We start from the raw sequence: 18,882 nt of genomic DNA, 5'->3' as shown, positions 1-18,882 counted from the left end.
TTCACTTAAGTTGAATGGCTTTTCTGATCCTTAGGCTCACTGTATATAAAATAAAGATACTGTCCCTGCCCCACCTGCCTACCTAAATAAAGCCCAATAAGGGACCACACTAAGAACATAAAGGACTAGCCAAATCTCAGGCATTCTGAGTCCTAACTCTATTCAAAATAAGCTGCTCCTCTTGCCTAACTATAACAGAACTGCTGGTTGAGGGCTCTTTGAGAAGCACACATCCAGAATGCTCCACTTTTGAGATTCTTGCAACTGCAGACTTTAGTTCTGCTATTTCCAGTTCAAGAGGCCGGATGTGAGACAGATGACCAAGGAGTTGCTGTGTTTAAAGAGACAGATACATGGGATGATGCGCCAAGCTTTCACCATTCTCAAATCTCCAGAGGTTTTAAAAGTCACTCCTCAGACAACATATGTATTTTTATAAAGTACTGAGGTATGCAAACCAATTCTTATAGAGCATGAACTTTTTAGAAATTCATACAGGAAGAACTTAACAAAATTGGTGTCTCCTGGGTCCTAGCCACGGCAATCAGACAAAACAAAGAAATACAAGGCATCCAGATTGGTAAAGAAGTCAAACTGTCACTATTTGCAGATGACATGATATTGTACATAAAAAACCCTAAAGACTCCACTCCAAAACTAGTAGGTCTAATATATGAATTCAGCAAAGTTGCAGGATACAAAATTAATACACAGAAATATGTTGCTTTCCTATACACTAATGATGAACTAGCAGAAAGAGAAATCAGGAAAAAAATTCCATTCACAATTGCATCAAAAAGAATAAAATATCTAGGAATAAACCTAACCAAGGAAGTGAAAGACCTATACTCTGAAAACTACAAGACACTCTTAAGATAAATTAAAGAGGTCATAAACAAATGGAAACTCATCCCATGCTCTTGGCTAGGAAGAATTAGTATTGTCAAAATGGCCAACCTGCCTAAAGCAATATACAGATTCAATGCAATCCCTATCAAAATACCAACAGCATTCTTCAACAAACTGGAACAAATAGTTTTAAAATTCATATGGAACCACAAAAGACCCCGAATAGCCAAAGCAATTCTGAGAAGGAAGAATAAAGCAGCAGGATCTCGCTTCCCAACTTCAAGCTCTAGTACAAAGTCATAGTAATCAAGACAATTTAATACTGGTACAAGAACAGACCAACATACCAGTGGAACAGGATAGAGAGTCCAGATATTAACCCCAACATATATGGTCAATTAATACACAATAAAGGAGCCATGGACATACAATGGGGAAATGACAGCCTCTTCAACAGCTGCTGTTGGCAAAACTGGATAGCTACATGTAAGAGATTGAAACTGGATCATTGTCTAGACCCATACACAAAAGTAAATTCAAAATGGATCGAAGACCTGAATGTAATCCATGAAACCATAAAACTCTTAGAAAAAACAATAGGCAAAAATCTCTTGGACATAAACATGAACAACTTCTTCATGAACATATCTCCCCGGGCAAGGGAAACAAAAGCAAAAATGAACAAGTGGGACTATATTAAGCTGAAAAGCTTCTGTACAGAAAAGGACACCACCAACAGAACAAAAAGGCATCCTATAGTATGGGAGAATATATTCATAAATGACAGATCCGATAAAGGGTTGACATCCAAAATAAATAAAGAGCTCACACACCTCAACAAACAAAAAGCAAATAATCCAATCAAAAAATGGTCAGAGGAGCTGAACAGACAGTTCTCCAAAGAAGAAATTCAGATGGCCAAGAGGCACATGAAAAGATGCTACACATCGCTAGTCATCAGAGAAATGCAAATTAAAACCACAGTGAGGTATCACCTCACACCAGTAAGGATCGCCACCATCCAAAAGACAACAAATGTTGGCGAGGTTGTGGAGAAAGGGGAACCCTCCTACACTGCTGGTGGGAATGTAAATTAGTTCAACCATTGTGGAAAGCAGTATGGAGGTTCTTCAAAAAGCTCAAAATAGAAACACCATTTGACCCATTAATTCCACTCCTAGGAATTTACCCTAAGAATGCAGCAGCACAGTTTCAAAAAGACATATGCACCCCTATGTTTATTGCAGCACTATTTACAATAGCCAAGAATTAGGAGCAACCTAAGTGTCCATCAGTAGATGAATAGATAAAGATGTGGTACATATACACAATGGAATATTATTCAGCCATAAGAAGAAAACAAATCCTACCATTTGCAACAACATGGACGGAGCTAGAGGGTATTATGCTCAGTGAAATAAGCCAGGTGGAGTAAGACAAGTATTAAATGATTTCACTCATTTGTGGAGTAAAAGAACAAAGAAAAAAACTGAAGTAACAAAACAGCAGCAGAATCACAGAACCCAAGAATGGACTAACAATTACCAAAGAGAAAGGGACTGGGGAGGATGGGTGGGAAGGGAGGGATAAGGGTGGAAAAAAGAAAGGGGGCATTATGATTAGCATGTATAATGAGGGGGGGTCATGGGGAGGGCTGTGCAACACAGAGAAGACAAGTAGTGACTTACTATAGCATCTTACTACACTGATGGACAAAGACTGTAATGGGGTATGTGGGGGGGACTTGGTGATGGGGGGAGTCTAGTAAACATAACGACCCTCATGTAATTGTAGATTAATGATATCAATATAAAATTAAAAACAAAACTTAGAAAGAAAAGAAAAGAAAAAAAATTGGTGTCTCTTGAATGCGATTTTAAAATTTATAAAATTACATGTAAGATGTTAGTGGCTTTCCAACATATTTTTGTATGTTCCTTTGTCTGGTCTTCAAACAATTTTGTTAATGATAATTTGAAAAAATGTTCCTATAATAATTAGCACTTTATAAAATTATGTATGCAAAATAAAACTGACTCCCAAATAGCTGCTATTCTAGTTGCATAAATTCTTATTCAGACTCAAATATTTCTCAAAAGAATCACATTTTTAAATGGTTCTACTCTTTTCAGTTCTCTAGAATGCCTCCAGGTGGCATTAAAACCCTTTCCCATTATATTTTGCAGCACAAAAATTTAAAAATTAGTAAGAGTCTAATCATTTAAGAAAAGTCACATTCATTATGTGATCAGAAATCATGACAGTTGAACTACTTATCTTTTAGGGCAATACCTTAAGAAAGACACAAATATAATCATGTCCTTAATGAAATATATAGCCATTCTATGCAAACCAAAGGATCTTTCTAGACTGAGAAACAACTCTTGGACAAAATAAGATACTCAATAATATTATATCACACACTGATTTCTAATGAATAATATTTTAAATTCTTAGTAATAAGAGCACTGGTCTACCTACAGGTAAACTACGTTGTCTTATTAAGAAAACATATTTCACTTCTCAGAGTGATCAAAATAAAGATTTTAAGGGCAAACTTGTTAATGATTCCTGCAGAGCTAAAATAATTTGTTAGCTTATGAATTGATTTTATGTAAACTTTGGTGTATAAATTTGGTGTCAAATTGAACTTGAAAAACGAGTACTGAGAGGAAAAAGACAAAAGAGTGAGGAACACGTGCTTCGTAAGTGCTTTTTCCTATCTTTTTAAGACTACATTTGTTAATTCAAAGCATAAACTCTTGAGAGTCCAGAGATACCTATAATTGCATTTTTCACATTATTCAGAGGTAAGGTTGCAGATGGCAGGCTTTTTTTTTTTTTTTTGAGAGGGCATCTCTCATATTTATTGATCAAATGGTTGTTAACAACAATAAAATTCAGTATAGGGGAGTCAATGCTCAATGTACAATCATTAATCCATCTCAAGCCTAATTCTCGTCAGTCTCCAATCTTCTGAAGCATAACGAACAAGTTCTTACATGGTGAACGAATTCTTACGTAGTGAATATATTCTTACATGGTGAATAGTACAAGGGCATTCATCACAGAAACTTTCGGTTTTGATCACGCATTATGACCTATAAACAATCAGGTCAAATATGAATATTCATTTGATTTTTGTACTTGATTTATATGTTGATCCCACATTTCTCCCTCTATTATTATTATTATTTTTATTTTTAATAAAATGCTGAAGTGGTAGGTAGATGCAAGATAAAGGTAGAAAACATAGTTTAGTGCTGTAAGAGGGCAACTGTAGATGATCAGGTGTGTGCCTATGGACTAAGTATTAATCCAGGCTAGACAAGGGCAGCAAGACATCCACGGATGCAGAAGATTTCTCTCAAAGCAGGGGGGGTGAGGTTCTGAGCCTCACCTCTGTTGATCCCCAAATTCTCACCTGATGGCCCCCCTGCGACTGTGCCTGTCTTAGGTTGTTCCTCCCTTGAGGAATCTTACCCGTCTCTGGCTAACCAGTCATCTTCCGGGTGCCATACAGGGGAAATGTAAAGTTGGTAAGTGAGAGAGAAGCCATATTGTTTGAAAAGGTTAGCTTTTTACTTCTTTGCAGATTTATGCCCTGTGGCTTCTATGCCCAGCACTTGTCTCGAGGTATCTTTACCACCTGGAGGAATTATGATACTCGGTAAATTCGATATGAGGCACGAATTCTATTTAAGGGTTGTAATTAGGAAGGAAGAAGAAAAGCTATAGATGTAGCATATGGAAGGAAACATGGGAGGATTGATTATTTCTTTGACATATCTTCTTGTAGAGTACCTTAAGTATGTATAGCTTTTAAACTACTAACTAATTTGCACACACATATTAACATAATTGGAATATGGTGACATAAACAAAGCAAATCTATAATTACCATCCATCTCCAGTGAAGCCAAGAAAACCATTTAGGCACCCTAGGCATTTGTGAAAATTTATCTATGATATGATGGATATTGTCCAACTGTACTTGAACAATCAGACAAATTAAAGCAGCCCATTTCTGGGATCTGTTCACATCCCATATGTTCTTTTAACCGTAGATAGTCTATAGTCATGAGATTTTGGAGTGCTACAACTTGCACCCCTCCCAACTCCTGGTTGAGTTCCAACAGTACAGATCCGGTCAAATTCGTTGTCTCACTGTATGCACATGAGATGGCAGGCTTTTAAAATGACATTGGTACCCCTTAGGTGTGTAAGGACAGATAATCTCCCAGTATGCGCAAAAAGTTCTGCAGTTTTTTATGATAGTGCTAAAAGTCTCCAAGTGCCTTCTAAAGGGTTGGTCTCCCTTCTCCACCACTACGCACACCCTGAAATTTCTTTACATTTCTATTTTATAAAGAGGAGCATGTGCGTGTTTAAGAGGACTCTGTGCTAAAGCATAAGAAAGACCTCAAAACACAGCTGCAACCAACAGCATTTAAAAAGACATCATCACAAGAAAGAGAACCAAAAGTCTTCTCTCCGTTAGTAGTCCTGCCATTACAAGATGCCTGCACTGTTTCATATTAGAGGCATATTAAAGAGCAGTCATCTCAGATAGAAACAGGAAAGACACTTACGATGTATTCGATGTACCATTGTCTGGACTCTCTGGCTCAGCGTCACCTTTCTCTTAAAAAGGAAGCAGAAAAAATACCAACATGTGAGTGTTATTGTCCTCCAGATTTAAGAGATTAAATATATTTCCACGCTCCTATTAACAATCTTTCAAAATGTACAGGAGGCTTTTAAAACATCTTTTTATTGCCTGAGAACTGGATTTGCAAAATTTCGTCTGCTGTAATGTAATTGCCCAGGCATGGATCTGTGAGTAGGTACCGAGGAGCTGTTTGCAAACAACCAAAGGCTCAGAGTAGAGACTTTGCCAAAAGATGAATATCTTACAGATGGAATCTTTTTCCTTCCACTTCATTTTACAGAAAGTTTAAGGAAATAAACTACATTAGCAATCTAAATGCAAGGCATTTTGAACTTTGATCTCTTCTGTGAACACAAGCCAAACCAGATTAAGCTGTATCAGAATTTGGAGGAGAGAATTTACAGAACCCTGGGATTGCACCATAGATCCCCGAGAAGTACACTCCACTGAAAGCCCTGACAGCAGGTTCTGGGGTCCCTGAATTAACACAGAGTAAGATGTAAACCAGAAATTCTTCCTGATCATCTGAAGGTCTAGTTGAAGAAATGTTTCTGCAGTCTGTGGTCATGGAGGATTGAACAGATTTTAATTTAGGGAGCCTGGAGTCACTTCACTTTTTGTAGTTTTGAAGGGCACATTCTCTAGTAATAGACACAGTGCAATTCTCAGATCCTTTATCACTGATGGTTTTCATCATGCATCCTCATTTTGTAGAACTATTCTTTTTATTTCCTTGAGGCTAGGAGATGGAGGGAGAAGGGTCATGACTGTGAGTGAGTTAGCTGTGGTTATGGTGGTGCACAGTGCTGAACCTAGAAGATGGAGGAGAAGATTGTGGGTTGTAAGAAATGGTCCCGATGGTGGCAACTTGCTTTGCTTTGCTCTTTCAGGCTGGGCCTGGAGATCTCCCAGAATCCCTCAGCCTACTGTTTCGGGCCTTTGGCCTATGCTCGGTACCAGCCCTTTTGTCAGCTGTCAGCATTAGCTTGTGGTCATGCTAATCTCAGGAATGACCCCTCAATTACATGATGAACACATTCTGAAGACAGCATTCAAACTAATCTCAAAAGCAAAACCCTACAATTTCTCCTCTTTTTCTTATAGGAGATTGAACAGTTGTGAGAAAAAGGAGACACGGTTATACAGAGTTCACATATCTATCTCAGATGTATCTCTGTGCTAATGTAGCTCCACAGTACCAGAACCACCAAGGACAGCCAGTTTGTTAAAAAGTCTCCATGTCTATTTAACTGCCTTGATAAGAAACACGAATTAGACAAAGCCCAATGCATACGAATCCACACTGAAATAAAAATAGAGGCAGCAAACTAAGACACTTGCTTTAAAGCTTATTCTTCTTTATTATATTTATCTTCTAGGCCACTCTGTGTTATACTTATTTAGGAGACCTGCAAGGCCTCATCAACTGGCTTTAGTACTGGAAAATAACCTAATTTAGTACCTTTTAGAATCACTCTTGCACTGATTAATTACAATTCCTGCCAGAATCCCAAAATAGAGAGAAGTTAACACCTGCATTAGGTAAGACAGACATAAGTGGAGGTTTAATTTTCCTCAAACCTATTGATATATATTTTCCCCCCTCATTTGTAGAGACTGGTTACTTTTCCCAGCCTCTAGCCACTAGTAGTTACACTCACACAGTCATGATCAGGAGTGTAAAACAGCAAGCTGAGCAGCGGTAGGCAGCAGTAAATATTTCCAAACAACTTCTGTCCAAAAAAAAACCATCCCAGGAAATTAGTAATATAAACGAAGACATTGTTTGGATGTTTGAATAAATATGTTTTACCTTGACCAACACTGCTGCCAAATAGCCCGCAGGTTGAGAGGACACAGGCCTTATTGCACATGGGACCTGGGGGCTGCAGGAATCGCAGGCTAGGTCAGAGCAGAGATGAAACTGAGCTGATGATCTCTGCTCTTAGCAGCGCTTTTGTTGTGGCAACAGGGAAAACAGAATAGGAAGGATATGATAGGGCTAAACAGGGCATTTATGGACAGTCTGACAGTGAGTGTTGTCAGCAGCTTCAGTGCCAGTAAAGAACTAACTTTTCTGGGGAAAAGTAAGCTCAGGATGAAGACAGGGATTGAAACTATGTCCTTCAGAAAGAATAAAACACAAAATTTCTTCCAAGTATCCTGAAATTTTAGGTGATGCAATTCCTGAACTTAACTTGATGTCTGAGTGTGTAAGCCATTAAGAATCACAGTCTCTTTATCTGGCCCCAAAGGAAAATGATGAATGTGGGCTAGAAAATTCACAACCAGAGATTTAAAAATTTTTTTAGTTGGGTGCACAGGAGATATTTTCGTGCAGCCACCAGAAAAGACTGTTTGGGGTTATCCTGGTTCTTTCAGCTGAATTTGTGCTGGCCTTTTCAAGATCTTCTCTAGTCCCTCTCACAGCCATATTGATGGAGGGAGCAGCTACCCAGCAGAGCAGATATGCATGGATGTATGTATGTTGAATGTGAACTTGCAATGTGACACTCAGTCCCTGTCTACCTGAGCCTTCCACAGTACAGTACTGACATATAATACCTACTTGGTGTATATCTTCTGCATGATGCCCTATCACTCATACAGAATCCTGTGCCACAGTGAGAGAAGACGAGTAAGGGACATTCACCACTGAGATGGAGGTACAATTTGAGGTATGAAACAGTGGGAGGGCTCCAATATTCACTTTTAAAAAAGTAACAGTTCACTACATCTTGAATCCAATAAGTGTACCAAGGACTTACATGTGGGGCACTCTGTGTGGTAAGCAGACAGATAAACAATACCTAATTCATGTCCTCTAAACACGTAAAATGTCTGCTGCTCTCTCCATTGATATGGCTATGAGAGGGACTGAAGAAGATTTTGAAAAGGAAATCAAACTATATCTGCATTAGGCTGTAATCTGCTGCAGAGGAAAGTTTTGCTGTACTACGACTTTCCTTTGTAATGAAAGTAATCATGGTCACAGTAAAACAATTTGAACAGTAGAGAAAAGGTAATGACTGCTTGCTTTTGATTTAAGTTTTGTTAGCCCTTCAACCATCACGCTAAGTAATACACTTATTTCAGAAAGTGTGTAATGATTTGTGATATGAAAGATGAGAGATGAAGTATTTAATATACTACCACCTCCCAATTCCTTACAACTTTTATTTAGTTCTATTAATACTTTTAGTGCCCCAAGTGGTTATTTATGAATTTAAATAAATTTAATCTTCTATTTCTTGATGGATCAACTTCTGATGTATCTCTTTTACACTATGTGAAATGAGGAAACTTACGCAGTTTTCCTTCCCTCCCTCTGTCCCATACAACACTGTACAGCTATACCTGTCCTTCCACATAGCCAAGATTTAAAATATTTATATTCTGGTCATTAATTATTAATGAGCCACCCTCATTAATATTAACTTGATTAATGATTTAATTTTTGGAATTGCCTATAGGCCAATTAGAAAAATTACAAACCAACAGCAGCACTTACAAAATTATGACAAATATAAATAATAGTAAAGAACAAAGTAGTGGGACTGGACTTGTACAGAAGGGAATGCCACTAAACCCAAATGAAGGCAAGTATTCCCAGTGTTTAAGTCAAATGGATTCTCATTCTTGTATTGCGTCATGCCACAGGTTAATCTGTCTCAAGTAAAGGCTACACTTTTCCTAAAAAATGTTAAATAGAGCACGCACTCTACATGTATAAGAATACATATGTATATGGAAGTGTACATACAGCTTTAAAAATTTAACCAATGAGTTAACTGTGAAAACACATTCCAGGCCAGAAAATGGGTGTTGCCAAGAAATCACCCAGATATCTCCTGTGCTTCCAGCTCTTTCCCACCAGCTATCTAGTAATGGAATTTTTGGTTAATCACTCCCTGGTCTTTTCTTGATAGTTTTTACCACTCATGTATCTATTCTAAATAAAATATTCCTTAGTTTTTTCTGATTTTAAATTGTATGTGAGTGAGATCATACTGTCTGCATTCTTCTGAGACTTACTTCTGTCACTCAGTGTTAGCAGTTTTAGATTCAGCCATCATCACGCACGGCAGCTTTGATCTGCTCATCCCCACTGCTGGGCAGTGTTGCCTTATAAGTACCTACTGTGATTTTCTTAGTCATTCTTCTCCTGATGGACATTTAGGGGTTTCCATTATGAATGACATAGTTACAAACATTCCTGGGCATCCTTCCTCAGGCGCATGTTAGGATTTCTGGGATGTAGGGCGTACATATGCCCAACTTTACCAGGGAATCCTAAACTGGTTTTCAAATTCCTATATAGTTAAACTTTCAAAGTGTTTTTCTGATTTAATAATGTACCATGCAATTTTGTTGCATTGTTTGCATTTCTCTGAGTTCTGATGAGGAGGATATTTTGTGCTTCCTCTTCTGGGACATTTCTTTTCAGTTCTTAAAATGTATTTTTGCAGTAGTATTTTTCTTTTTAATTCACAGAAACATTTTATTGCTTTGATAAAAATGTTATATACTTACACACACATCTCAAGTAAGTTTTCCTAGTGTCTTGTGACTCTTTTTCTGGTGTCTTTGGATGATTATAAGTACTACATTTTAATATACTTTAATTTATCAACAGTTTCTTTTATTTGACACTTGTTTTATATAAGAAATACATCAGAAAGATATTCTGTATTATCTTTTGGAAGCACATACTTTTACTCTTCACATTTAGGTGTTTTCAAAAATACCTGATATAGTTTTGTATATGACACCGGGTAGGGATTAATTTCATTTTCCTCCCTCTTGGTAACCAATTATTATGGTGCTGCTTATTAAGAAGCCCATTCCTTCTCCACTGGTCTATATTATCAGCTCTCTTATGCATCTAGTATTCATATTTGGGTCTATTTCTGGATTTTTCTATTCTGTTTCATTGCTCAATCTGTCTTTTGTTGTCTTGATTACTTAGCTAAAACTATTTATTTATTTTTAATATTGGTAAAGCAAAGCTCCAACCTTCTTCTTTTTAGAAGTGTCTGAGCTGTCCATAGCCCTTTGTCCTATCAAATAAATTTGAGAATCAGCTTTCAACTTCCACATGTCCAAAAGTGAACTTATAATTTCTCTGCTGGCTCCCACTGCTTCTGTTTAAGAAGTCAATTAGAGGTTTAATTGTTGCTTCTTTGAAGGTATTAAAGAGTATTTTACGATTTTTTTTCTTTACGTGACCTGCAGTTTTGACTATAATGTATCCAGTGTGGACTTCTTTTTCTTTAGCCTGTTTGATATTCATTGGGGTTTCTTGAATCTGTGGCTCAGTGTCTTTCATTCTGCACAATGTTCAGCCACTATCTCCTTTATTATTTCCTTTTCTCTTTCTAGAATTCTACTTACACTTCCATTTTGTATTTTCCATTTCTGTCTCTTGAGCTGCATTCTAGATAATTTCTTAAGTTCAATTTCCCAATTCATTAATCCTTTTCTTCAGCTGTGCTTAATCTGTTGTTAAATCTGATGAAAGAAATTTTAATTTCTGCCATATCTTTTCCCCTCTAGAGGTTCTGATTAGTACTTCAAATCTTTTTGTTCTTTACCACATTTTCAAGCCTCTCTTTTATTTCTGGAAATTAAAAAGCCCTCTTATTTTATATTCCGGGCTTGTTAATTCCACTATCTTAGGTCCTAGCAGTTCTATCTAATTCTCTGCTATCTGTTGTCTTTCCTTGCTCTTGTTTATGGTCTTTTTTCCTAGTACATAAGTATTTTTGACAGTGAATTGCTCATGTCCCTTGGAATTCTATTTCTACTGTCATTTATCTTTTTCATTTTCTTTCTTTCTCTGGTACTACTATTAGCTGGATTTTGACCTTTCCACCCTGATTGGTCATCCATGTATCTTAACTTCCTTTCATGCTTTATATTCAGAAAAGAGTTTCAACCTTATATTCCAGGCTCTAGACTGTAGCTATACCTATGGTTTCTATTAAATTCCTAAATTTTATTGACCATGTTTTAAATTCTCAAGTGATCATTTATTTTGTAACTGATTCTTTTTCATACCAATCTATTCTCTTTTCATTAAATACAAATAATTACAAATGTTTCTGAAGACTGTAATGACACATGAAAACTTTTTCTTCTGTCCCTTGAATTAAGTGGACTGATGACCTCTGGGCCAGTTCTTTCCTTTGGTGCCCAGGGGTTACGTGTTCCCATTGCTGAATGGTAACGGTTGATAAAGGTAATTGGTGTGGATTTTCTACATTTGTATACTGCTCTACTTTCCTAACACACCTTTCCCTTGTAAGAAAGCCTGATTTAGAGCTCTGTGAAAGTGGACATGCTTTATCTAGGGTTCAGGAAAAGAGAGGCCTCGAGGCAAGCTGTAAGTCCTGACTCTCTTCTCACACCCCCGACAAAAATTGGAAGTACATTACTCTGGGTATGCAGCATTTTGCTTATTTTCTTCTTGAGAATAGTTGACTGTTCTCCCTCCTCCCATGTATGTCTGTTTTTAAGGTCTTAGTTTTCTTATCTCAGAATCTATTCTACTTTTCTCCTAGGTGTCAGCTTCCAACTAGTTCTAGTCTGCTGTTTATTTTCTTAGCAAGTATCACTATGTTTTTTGGTCTTTTGGGCTTTCTGGGAGGAAAATTAAACTGAATGCTCTGCATGAGAACCAATTAGGATGATGGGGGGCATTTGTGGGTGGGAGAATGGCCCACATGCTCCTGTCACTGCCTACATCCACGCCTGGTCTCCATTGGGTTGAGTGGCCATCTGTCGTCTCTTGGAGCTCCCACCACCACTGGGACCGGTTCCTGTTAGTTTCATTGTTTTCCTTCTTTCTCCTGGGTCATGACCCAGGACTAACTGACAGTGTGGTCCTTCTACCTCTGTTTCCCAGGAACTCAAATGAATTTCTGGATTGTCGGTGGCATCCCTTCTTGTTCTCAGAGCTATTATGGATTTATCTCCATCACTATAGCTTTATGGTTACTTATGCGGATTCTGAAGGGATGGGAAGATGTGCTGACGCTCAGCCTGCCACTTGAACAGGATACTTGTAATGTTTAAGAAATGTAAACATACATCGTCTATTTTAATACTTAAGTTTCTCAATGCTTACTAAGCTTCTCTTTTATAATATTAATCAGCAGTTCAGTAAACTTATGTATCTATCTTGTAAAAGATCTGGATTTAAACAATTGTTTAATTTATACACTCTTTTCCCTTAGAATCTACATAATATAGTTTTTCTAATTTCAAAAAGAAAAAACTAACCTAAAGTATGGAAAGTTAGTTTGTTCATTCACACATACACGTTTTGTATTTGGTTTTTCTGAAATTCAGATTTTTTTCTATTTTCTACATATTTATTGGAGTCATGATTCCAAAAACATTCCAAACTGTCATGATTCCAAACCAAATATAAGAAACAGCACAAGAAATAGTGGGATTAGCTCTCTTAGAGTTTCAAATGTGCTATGATCTACAGAGAATGCTCAGATTTTTAATCAGTGATACTAACCTTTTTATACATGCGCTTGACTTTATGAGGAAGGTTTACTTGAAAAGTACACAGAAGCACTCCCTTTAGCTTCAGAAAAGAGAAAACCATCACAAATTTCCCTATACAATGAAATGTCAGAGGGTTTTGTACCACATAAGGCAAGTGCCAGCCCACATTTCCCTAGAAGGCATGTGCTTTCACATCATCTAAGTTGTAGTATAAACATGTGAATATTATGATATGCCATAAAAATACACAACATGTGTACAAAAATCACAGTATACAATTCTTAGTCAAGAATTGAAACTCACAGAGAAATGACAGAAGCAACCTTCTTAGGATCAAGGTGATAGGACGGAAACTGTTACCTTTGGGGCAGAGATCCCTGAATTCAAATCCTACCTGTCATTTTTAAAATCATGTGACCCTGAGCTAGTTATTGACCTCAGAATCTTATTTTCATCATTTGTAAAATGGGAATGATAATGCCAACCTCATACAGTTATTGTTAGGATCAAGTGAAATAATATGTATGTCTAGGGGCTGGAACATAGAAGAGACTCACAGCTCTTTTGCTTGTTCCATGCGTCTAAAACTCCAAGCTGGGAGAAAATGCATTCATTCATCTGTTGTATTTTCCCTTCACCCTGATCTGTTTAAATCCAAATGAGCAGGAACAGCAAGGAAAGTAGCGGAAACTCTTCAGGATGCTCATTGGGCATAGGATGTGGATGCCCGCACACCTCACTACTTAACCGTGCATTTCTTCTGATTCCTTGATTCCTTTCCTTACTATCGAATTTATAATTTTCTTTAGATTTTAAGTCACTTGGCATTTCATCCCTCCACTGGTGCTGGTGCTCACAACAAATCCCCAAACAGGGGTGGGATAATTAAGTAACAATGTCTATGCATCATTATGACACTGTCTGTCTACCCTGACCATTCTCTAGCTGAACATGAGAAGTCTGGGGCTTCCTAACATATTTGTTTGGGTGTCTTCTCTCCCTAAACCTTCTGCCTTCACAGACGCTGAGTGGGTGAGCCTCAGTTCCAAAGGCACATTTACTAGCTCGGAGTGATTTTCATGTTCAAAGATAGCTTTGTAATAGTCAAGGGGTGCTCTCAGCTAACTCGCTGGTCATGAAACTAACAAAGCCCATTCTTTATGGGCATGCTTTCACGACATGAACAGTAGCTTATGCATCTTTAATGCTCTAGAAAACATAAATGCCAATTAGTAGTGTCAAAGAAGAGAATCAGAACACTACTTCCTGGAATGATAATATCCTATCTTTGGTGATGGAGCCCATGTGTTTTATTAGACACTGAATTCATTAAAAAAACTCCTTCCCACAAATAGGCTTATATCCCTGGAAAAGGGCATGGTTCCATCATAGATTCTAAGGCCATTTATCTTGAGGCCTTCTGACTGGTTCTCTTTGCCTACACATTTTTTTTTTTTCAATTTAGGTAGCTCATTAGTTGATGTTTGCCCTCCACATATGCCAGAGACTAACTATAATAACTTTCCTCTTAGGACGGCTCTGAAACTCCCCATTTTTTGTTTTGGTCCTTCATCCCTTGAATAAAGATAGAGGAACACTCAATGTCCTATAAATGAATCCTATCCATTGGACAGTACTTAAACAAATGGCCCTCTTTCTTTCCCACGTAATTTTTGTTTTAGTGAAATTCTTTTAAACCTACTGTCTGTTGCACACACCTCCCCTCCTCATGCCCTCCACCCTCCGGTCCCCACATATGAAGCTATAGAGAGAAGCCTTTCTTACTTGGATTACTGTGTCCAGAGGAAACAAGCTGAGAGTCCTAAAACAACAAGAAATATCAATTAATTCTCTTATTTTGATTTTCAAAACCCAAGTTGCATGTGAGACACATTACTTGTCATTTAGAACCTAATTACTGATCACAGTCTCTAAGAGCTACTGTAATGGAAGACATTACGCAAATGTGCTTGTTAAGCAGTTCTGGTTATACAGTTCACAACCACTTACTTCTCTTTTGTATTATGGACTTGTAGTTTTGTTTATTGAGGTAAAATTCACATAACATAAAATTAACCACTTTAAAGTGAATCATTCAGTAGCACTTAGTGCATTCACAGTGTTGTACAACCACCATTTTTATCTAGTTGCAAAATATTTCCATCATTCCAAAATGAAACTCCTCATGCATTAGGCAGTGTTTCCCCATCCCCTGTCCCTAAAGTCCATGATAACCACCGATCTGCATCTGGTTGCTATGAATCTATCTATACTGGGTATTTCATAGAAGAACAATCATATAACGTGTGACCCTTGCATCTGGCTTCTTCCACTTAGCAGTTTTGGAGGTTTATCCATATCATAACATATATCAGTACTTCATTCCTTTTTAATGCCCAAATAATATTCCATTGTATGTCTGTGTAACAATTTCTTTACCCATTCACCCATAATGGACACAGGCTGTTTTCACCACCTTTTAGGAATTATGAATAGTGCTGCAATGAACACACATGCACGTGTACTTGTTTGAGTTCCTGTTTTCAATCCACTTGGGTATATATCGAGGAGTAGAATTGTGGGGCCATATGGTGATGCCATGTGAAGCTTTTTGAGGAATGTCAAACTCTTTTCCATGGTGGCTAAATCATTTTGCATTCCTACCAGCAATGTATGAGAGTTCCAATTTCTCCACATCCTAATCAACACTTGCTACTTTCTTTCAATTTTTTTACAATTTTATTATCGCCATCCTAGTAAGTGTGTTTTTTCATTGTGGTTTTGATTTGTATTCCCCTATTGACTAATGATGTTGAGCCTGCTTTCATGTGTTCATTGACCATTGTATATTTTTTGGAGAAAGGTCTGTTCAAATACTTTACCTATTTAATTTTTTTTTCCTTTTTGCTGTTTTTTGAAAGTGTTCTTTATATATTCTGCTATTAGACCTTTATCAGATACATGATTTGTAAATATTTCCTATTTGGTTGTCTTTTCACTTTATTGGTAATGTCCTTCAATGAACAAAAGTTTTAATTTTGATGAATTTCAACTTATTTTTCTTTTATTGCTCATGCTTTTGGTGTCATATCTGAGAATCTATTGACAAATCTAAGGCCATGAAGTTTTATCTCTATGTTTTCTTCTATGAGGTTTATGGTTTTAATTCTTATATTTAGGACCTATTATATTATTGACTTTTAATCTAAACTACTTCCCTTCGAATGTACCTTTATTCTCATCACCTTTCTGCAGATGAGGCTGGCAACCACTTCATCAGGGACATTCTGCTAAATAACTGTTGTCAATTTCACAGTGTGGTGGGTGGAAAGATTACAGATTTCCATTTATCTGAAATGGCAGAAAGTCATTGCCAAACAGTATTTTGAGTTTAGTTAACTTCCCAGGTAAAAAGCAATTGAACCTGAAGTTAAATGCAAATTTTATTTTGAGAATTCTCATCTTTTATCCTGCACAATTCCCATTTAGTATGAGAAATAAGGGAGCAGTATGAAAGAATGAATGGAGATGTTAGGAATGTAAAAAAACAAGTAGCAGCACATAAAGTTCAGTGAAGTTCCTTTATAATTTTAGCATATGGAACAAAAACCCAGTGAAATGGAATTCATATCCATTATACGGCTTAATGTATTATATTAGAGTTTTGCTCCATGACTATAGTTGTTATGGGGCAAGTCTTTTAATGTGACATGTTGCATATTCAAATCCATGCAATCACATATGTTTTAAAAGTAATTCCACTGCAACATTATGAAACAAGCCAGACTAGAGAGCAGGGGTTGGTGGGAAGAAATGGAAAGGATCCCCACTCTGTTAAGCAGAGTTGTACACAGATGCCTTTAATGGTAACACTCATAATAATGAGCTTTGCCTTGAAGAAAAAGAACAAGCTCAAGTCTGCCCTTCTGGAGAGGAGACTTTTGGAAGGGCAAATTAAAATAAAGAAATTTGTCTGTAATATGTAATCTCATGTTTACAGCTGATGTCTTCTCAGTGGTACACTGAACCAACAAACATTAGCTCAAAAATATTGACTCTAAGCCTATGGTTTCTAGATTGTGCCACTCTGTGGGTACAAATGACATCCTGTCATCATTCTGACTGACCTTGTCCAGCATCTTGCTTGTCCCTGGTGGATGGCGTGAGTTACTTTATGAGGCTCCTCTCAAGTTTGGGTCCAGAGGACCCTTCATCCTGATGAGGTCTCTGTGGGCCAATGCCAGGGCCCATGGCTGCTGCTGCTTAGAGGAGTGACTGCCCTGCCCAGCCAGCTGCAAAACCCTACAGAGTGTAGGAATCCTTTATCCTTTGCGAAACCAGAGCCAGGCTGGGTATAGAGCAGAGCAAACAAGAGCCCCTCCCTCCAAAGGGCCCAGGCACTGAAGTCCTTCCCCTTTTTGCATTTCCTGTGATTCCATCCAGACACCTACATGCCCTCATACCAATCCCTTCAGTCTCAAAGGCCACATCTCCCTTTGCAAAATTCTTCTGTAAAGAGATGACTGGGGAGTTGCTAACCCCATGTGTGCGGTCTCCTTTCCGCCGCCCCTGGGAGCACTCTACTAGGTCTGCAAGGTTCTCTGTCAGGCTCCTTAAGGCATACAGAGGGGCTTTATTGAAATCCCTTTGTGCTGAAATCCCTGCCTCCAGGGCCCGGGAGTGCACAGAGTCCGTAGAGGAGATGATGTGACACAGATTACTATAACCCAGGGATGGGAAGGATGTCACAAAAGTCAGGCAAGAGCTTCCCGCCTTCGCACCCTCTCCTTCTCCTTGGGATGCCTGTCCTGCCACTGTGTGTCTTCTGCCTGGCAAACTTCACCCTTCCTTCAAGGCTCAGCACAGAAGCCTGAGGGTTACCTGCTCTTTGAAATTGTCCCAAATCTCAGGAGGACTTCCTTGCTTTCTTTACGTTTTTACCTCACTGTGTCATACTTCTATGATAGGAATCATCTTTCCAACTATGACTCCTTTTGAAAAAAGCCTTATTGAGGTATAAATGACATAGCCCAAACCACATTTATTATTTGAAGGGTAGAATTTGAGACTATGCCAGTATTGTTATTGTCTTGATCCCAAGATTGTGCCATGTTATTAAGTAGCCTTTACTATGTAAACAAAAAAATAGTAATATCTCTTCATTCAAAAAAATTCTGAAAAACAGGGAAGTAAAAAAAGTTACCTGTAATCCCTTAACAGGACATTTCTAAGGTTAACCTACTGCTTTTGGTTTGACAGTGTCATTCATCAAGTGTGTGTTGTTCTGACAGGCATGTGCTCAAAAGGAGAACCATTTCTGGTTACTTAGAAGAATATCTATCGATTGGTATTTAATCTCCATTTTCAAATACTGACTTCCCAACATCTCAACTGCTGTTTGGTACACAGAAATCTAAAAGAAATCCTAAAATCCTTCTTTAAATATAGTGTTTATTTGGGAAGTAAACCTTTTACAAATCATTTTGTTAAAGGTAGAAATAACAAAGCATACTGACATCCCAGAAAACCCTTTGATGAAGTATTATTATAAATCCTGTATTTCATCAAAGGTCATATGCAATCAAAATCACATGAGGCTGAATTATCTCATGTACTACTATGAAAGAAAATTGTTGTCAATTAATTGTAAGATACCAAAAACTATAAAACATGTTCGGATTTTAGGGACCCTAAAATGTGAAAAAATATGCACCTATGATCCATACAGTATAGTAGTTCTTAAGCTATGTTGCTGATGGAGGACGATTCTGTATAAAGTGAGGGAATTACTTAAAAATGGGTTTTTTGGGACCATTTGAGGACTGCTGTACGTGTACCTC

General features: G+C 37.6%; 1 protein-coding gene across 4 annotated transcripts in view; it reads right to left on the bottom strand.

Annotated features, from left to right (window-relative positions):
- AFF3 (ALF transcription elongation factor 3) overlaps positions 1-18,882 on the bottom strand; it is a 519,828-nt gene that overhangs the window by 165,247 nt on the left and 335,699 nt on the right. For all 4 annotated transcript variants that reach the window (XM_037020011.2, XM_037020012.2, XM_073239775.1 and 1 more), the window contains 2 exons: positions 14,828-14,864; positions 5,442-5,493 (listed from right to left, as the gene is read on the bottom strand). In XM_037020011.2, coding sequence (XP_036875906.1) covers positions 5,442-5,493; positions 14,828-14,864 — 89 coding nt within the window. The remainder of the gene's footprint in view (positions 1-5,441; positions 5,494-14,827; positions 14,865-18,882) is intronic.

The sequence above is a fragment of the Manis javanica genome, chromosome 1 (genome assembly GCF_040802235.1).
Source record: "Manis javanica isolate MJ-LG chromosome 1, MJ_LKY, whole genome shotgun sequence".
Classification (NCBI taxonomy): Eukaryota; Metazoa; Chordata; class Mammalia; order Pholidota; family Manidae; genus Manis; species Manis javanica.
The sequence above is the reverse complement of the archived record's forward strand: the minus strand, read 5'-3'. Positions and strand labels throughout refer to the sequence as shown.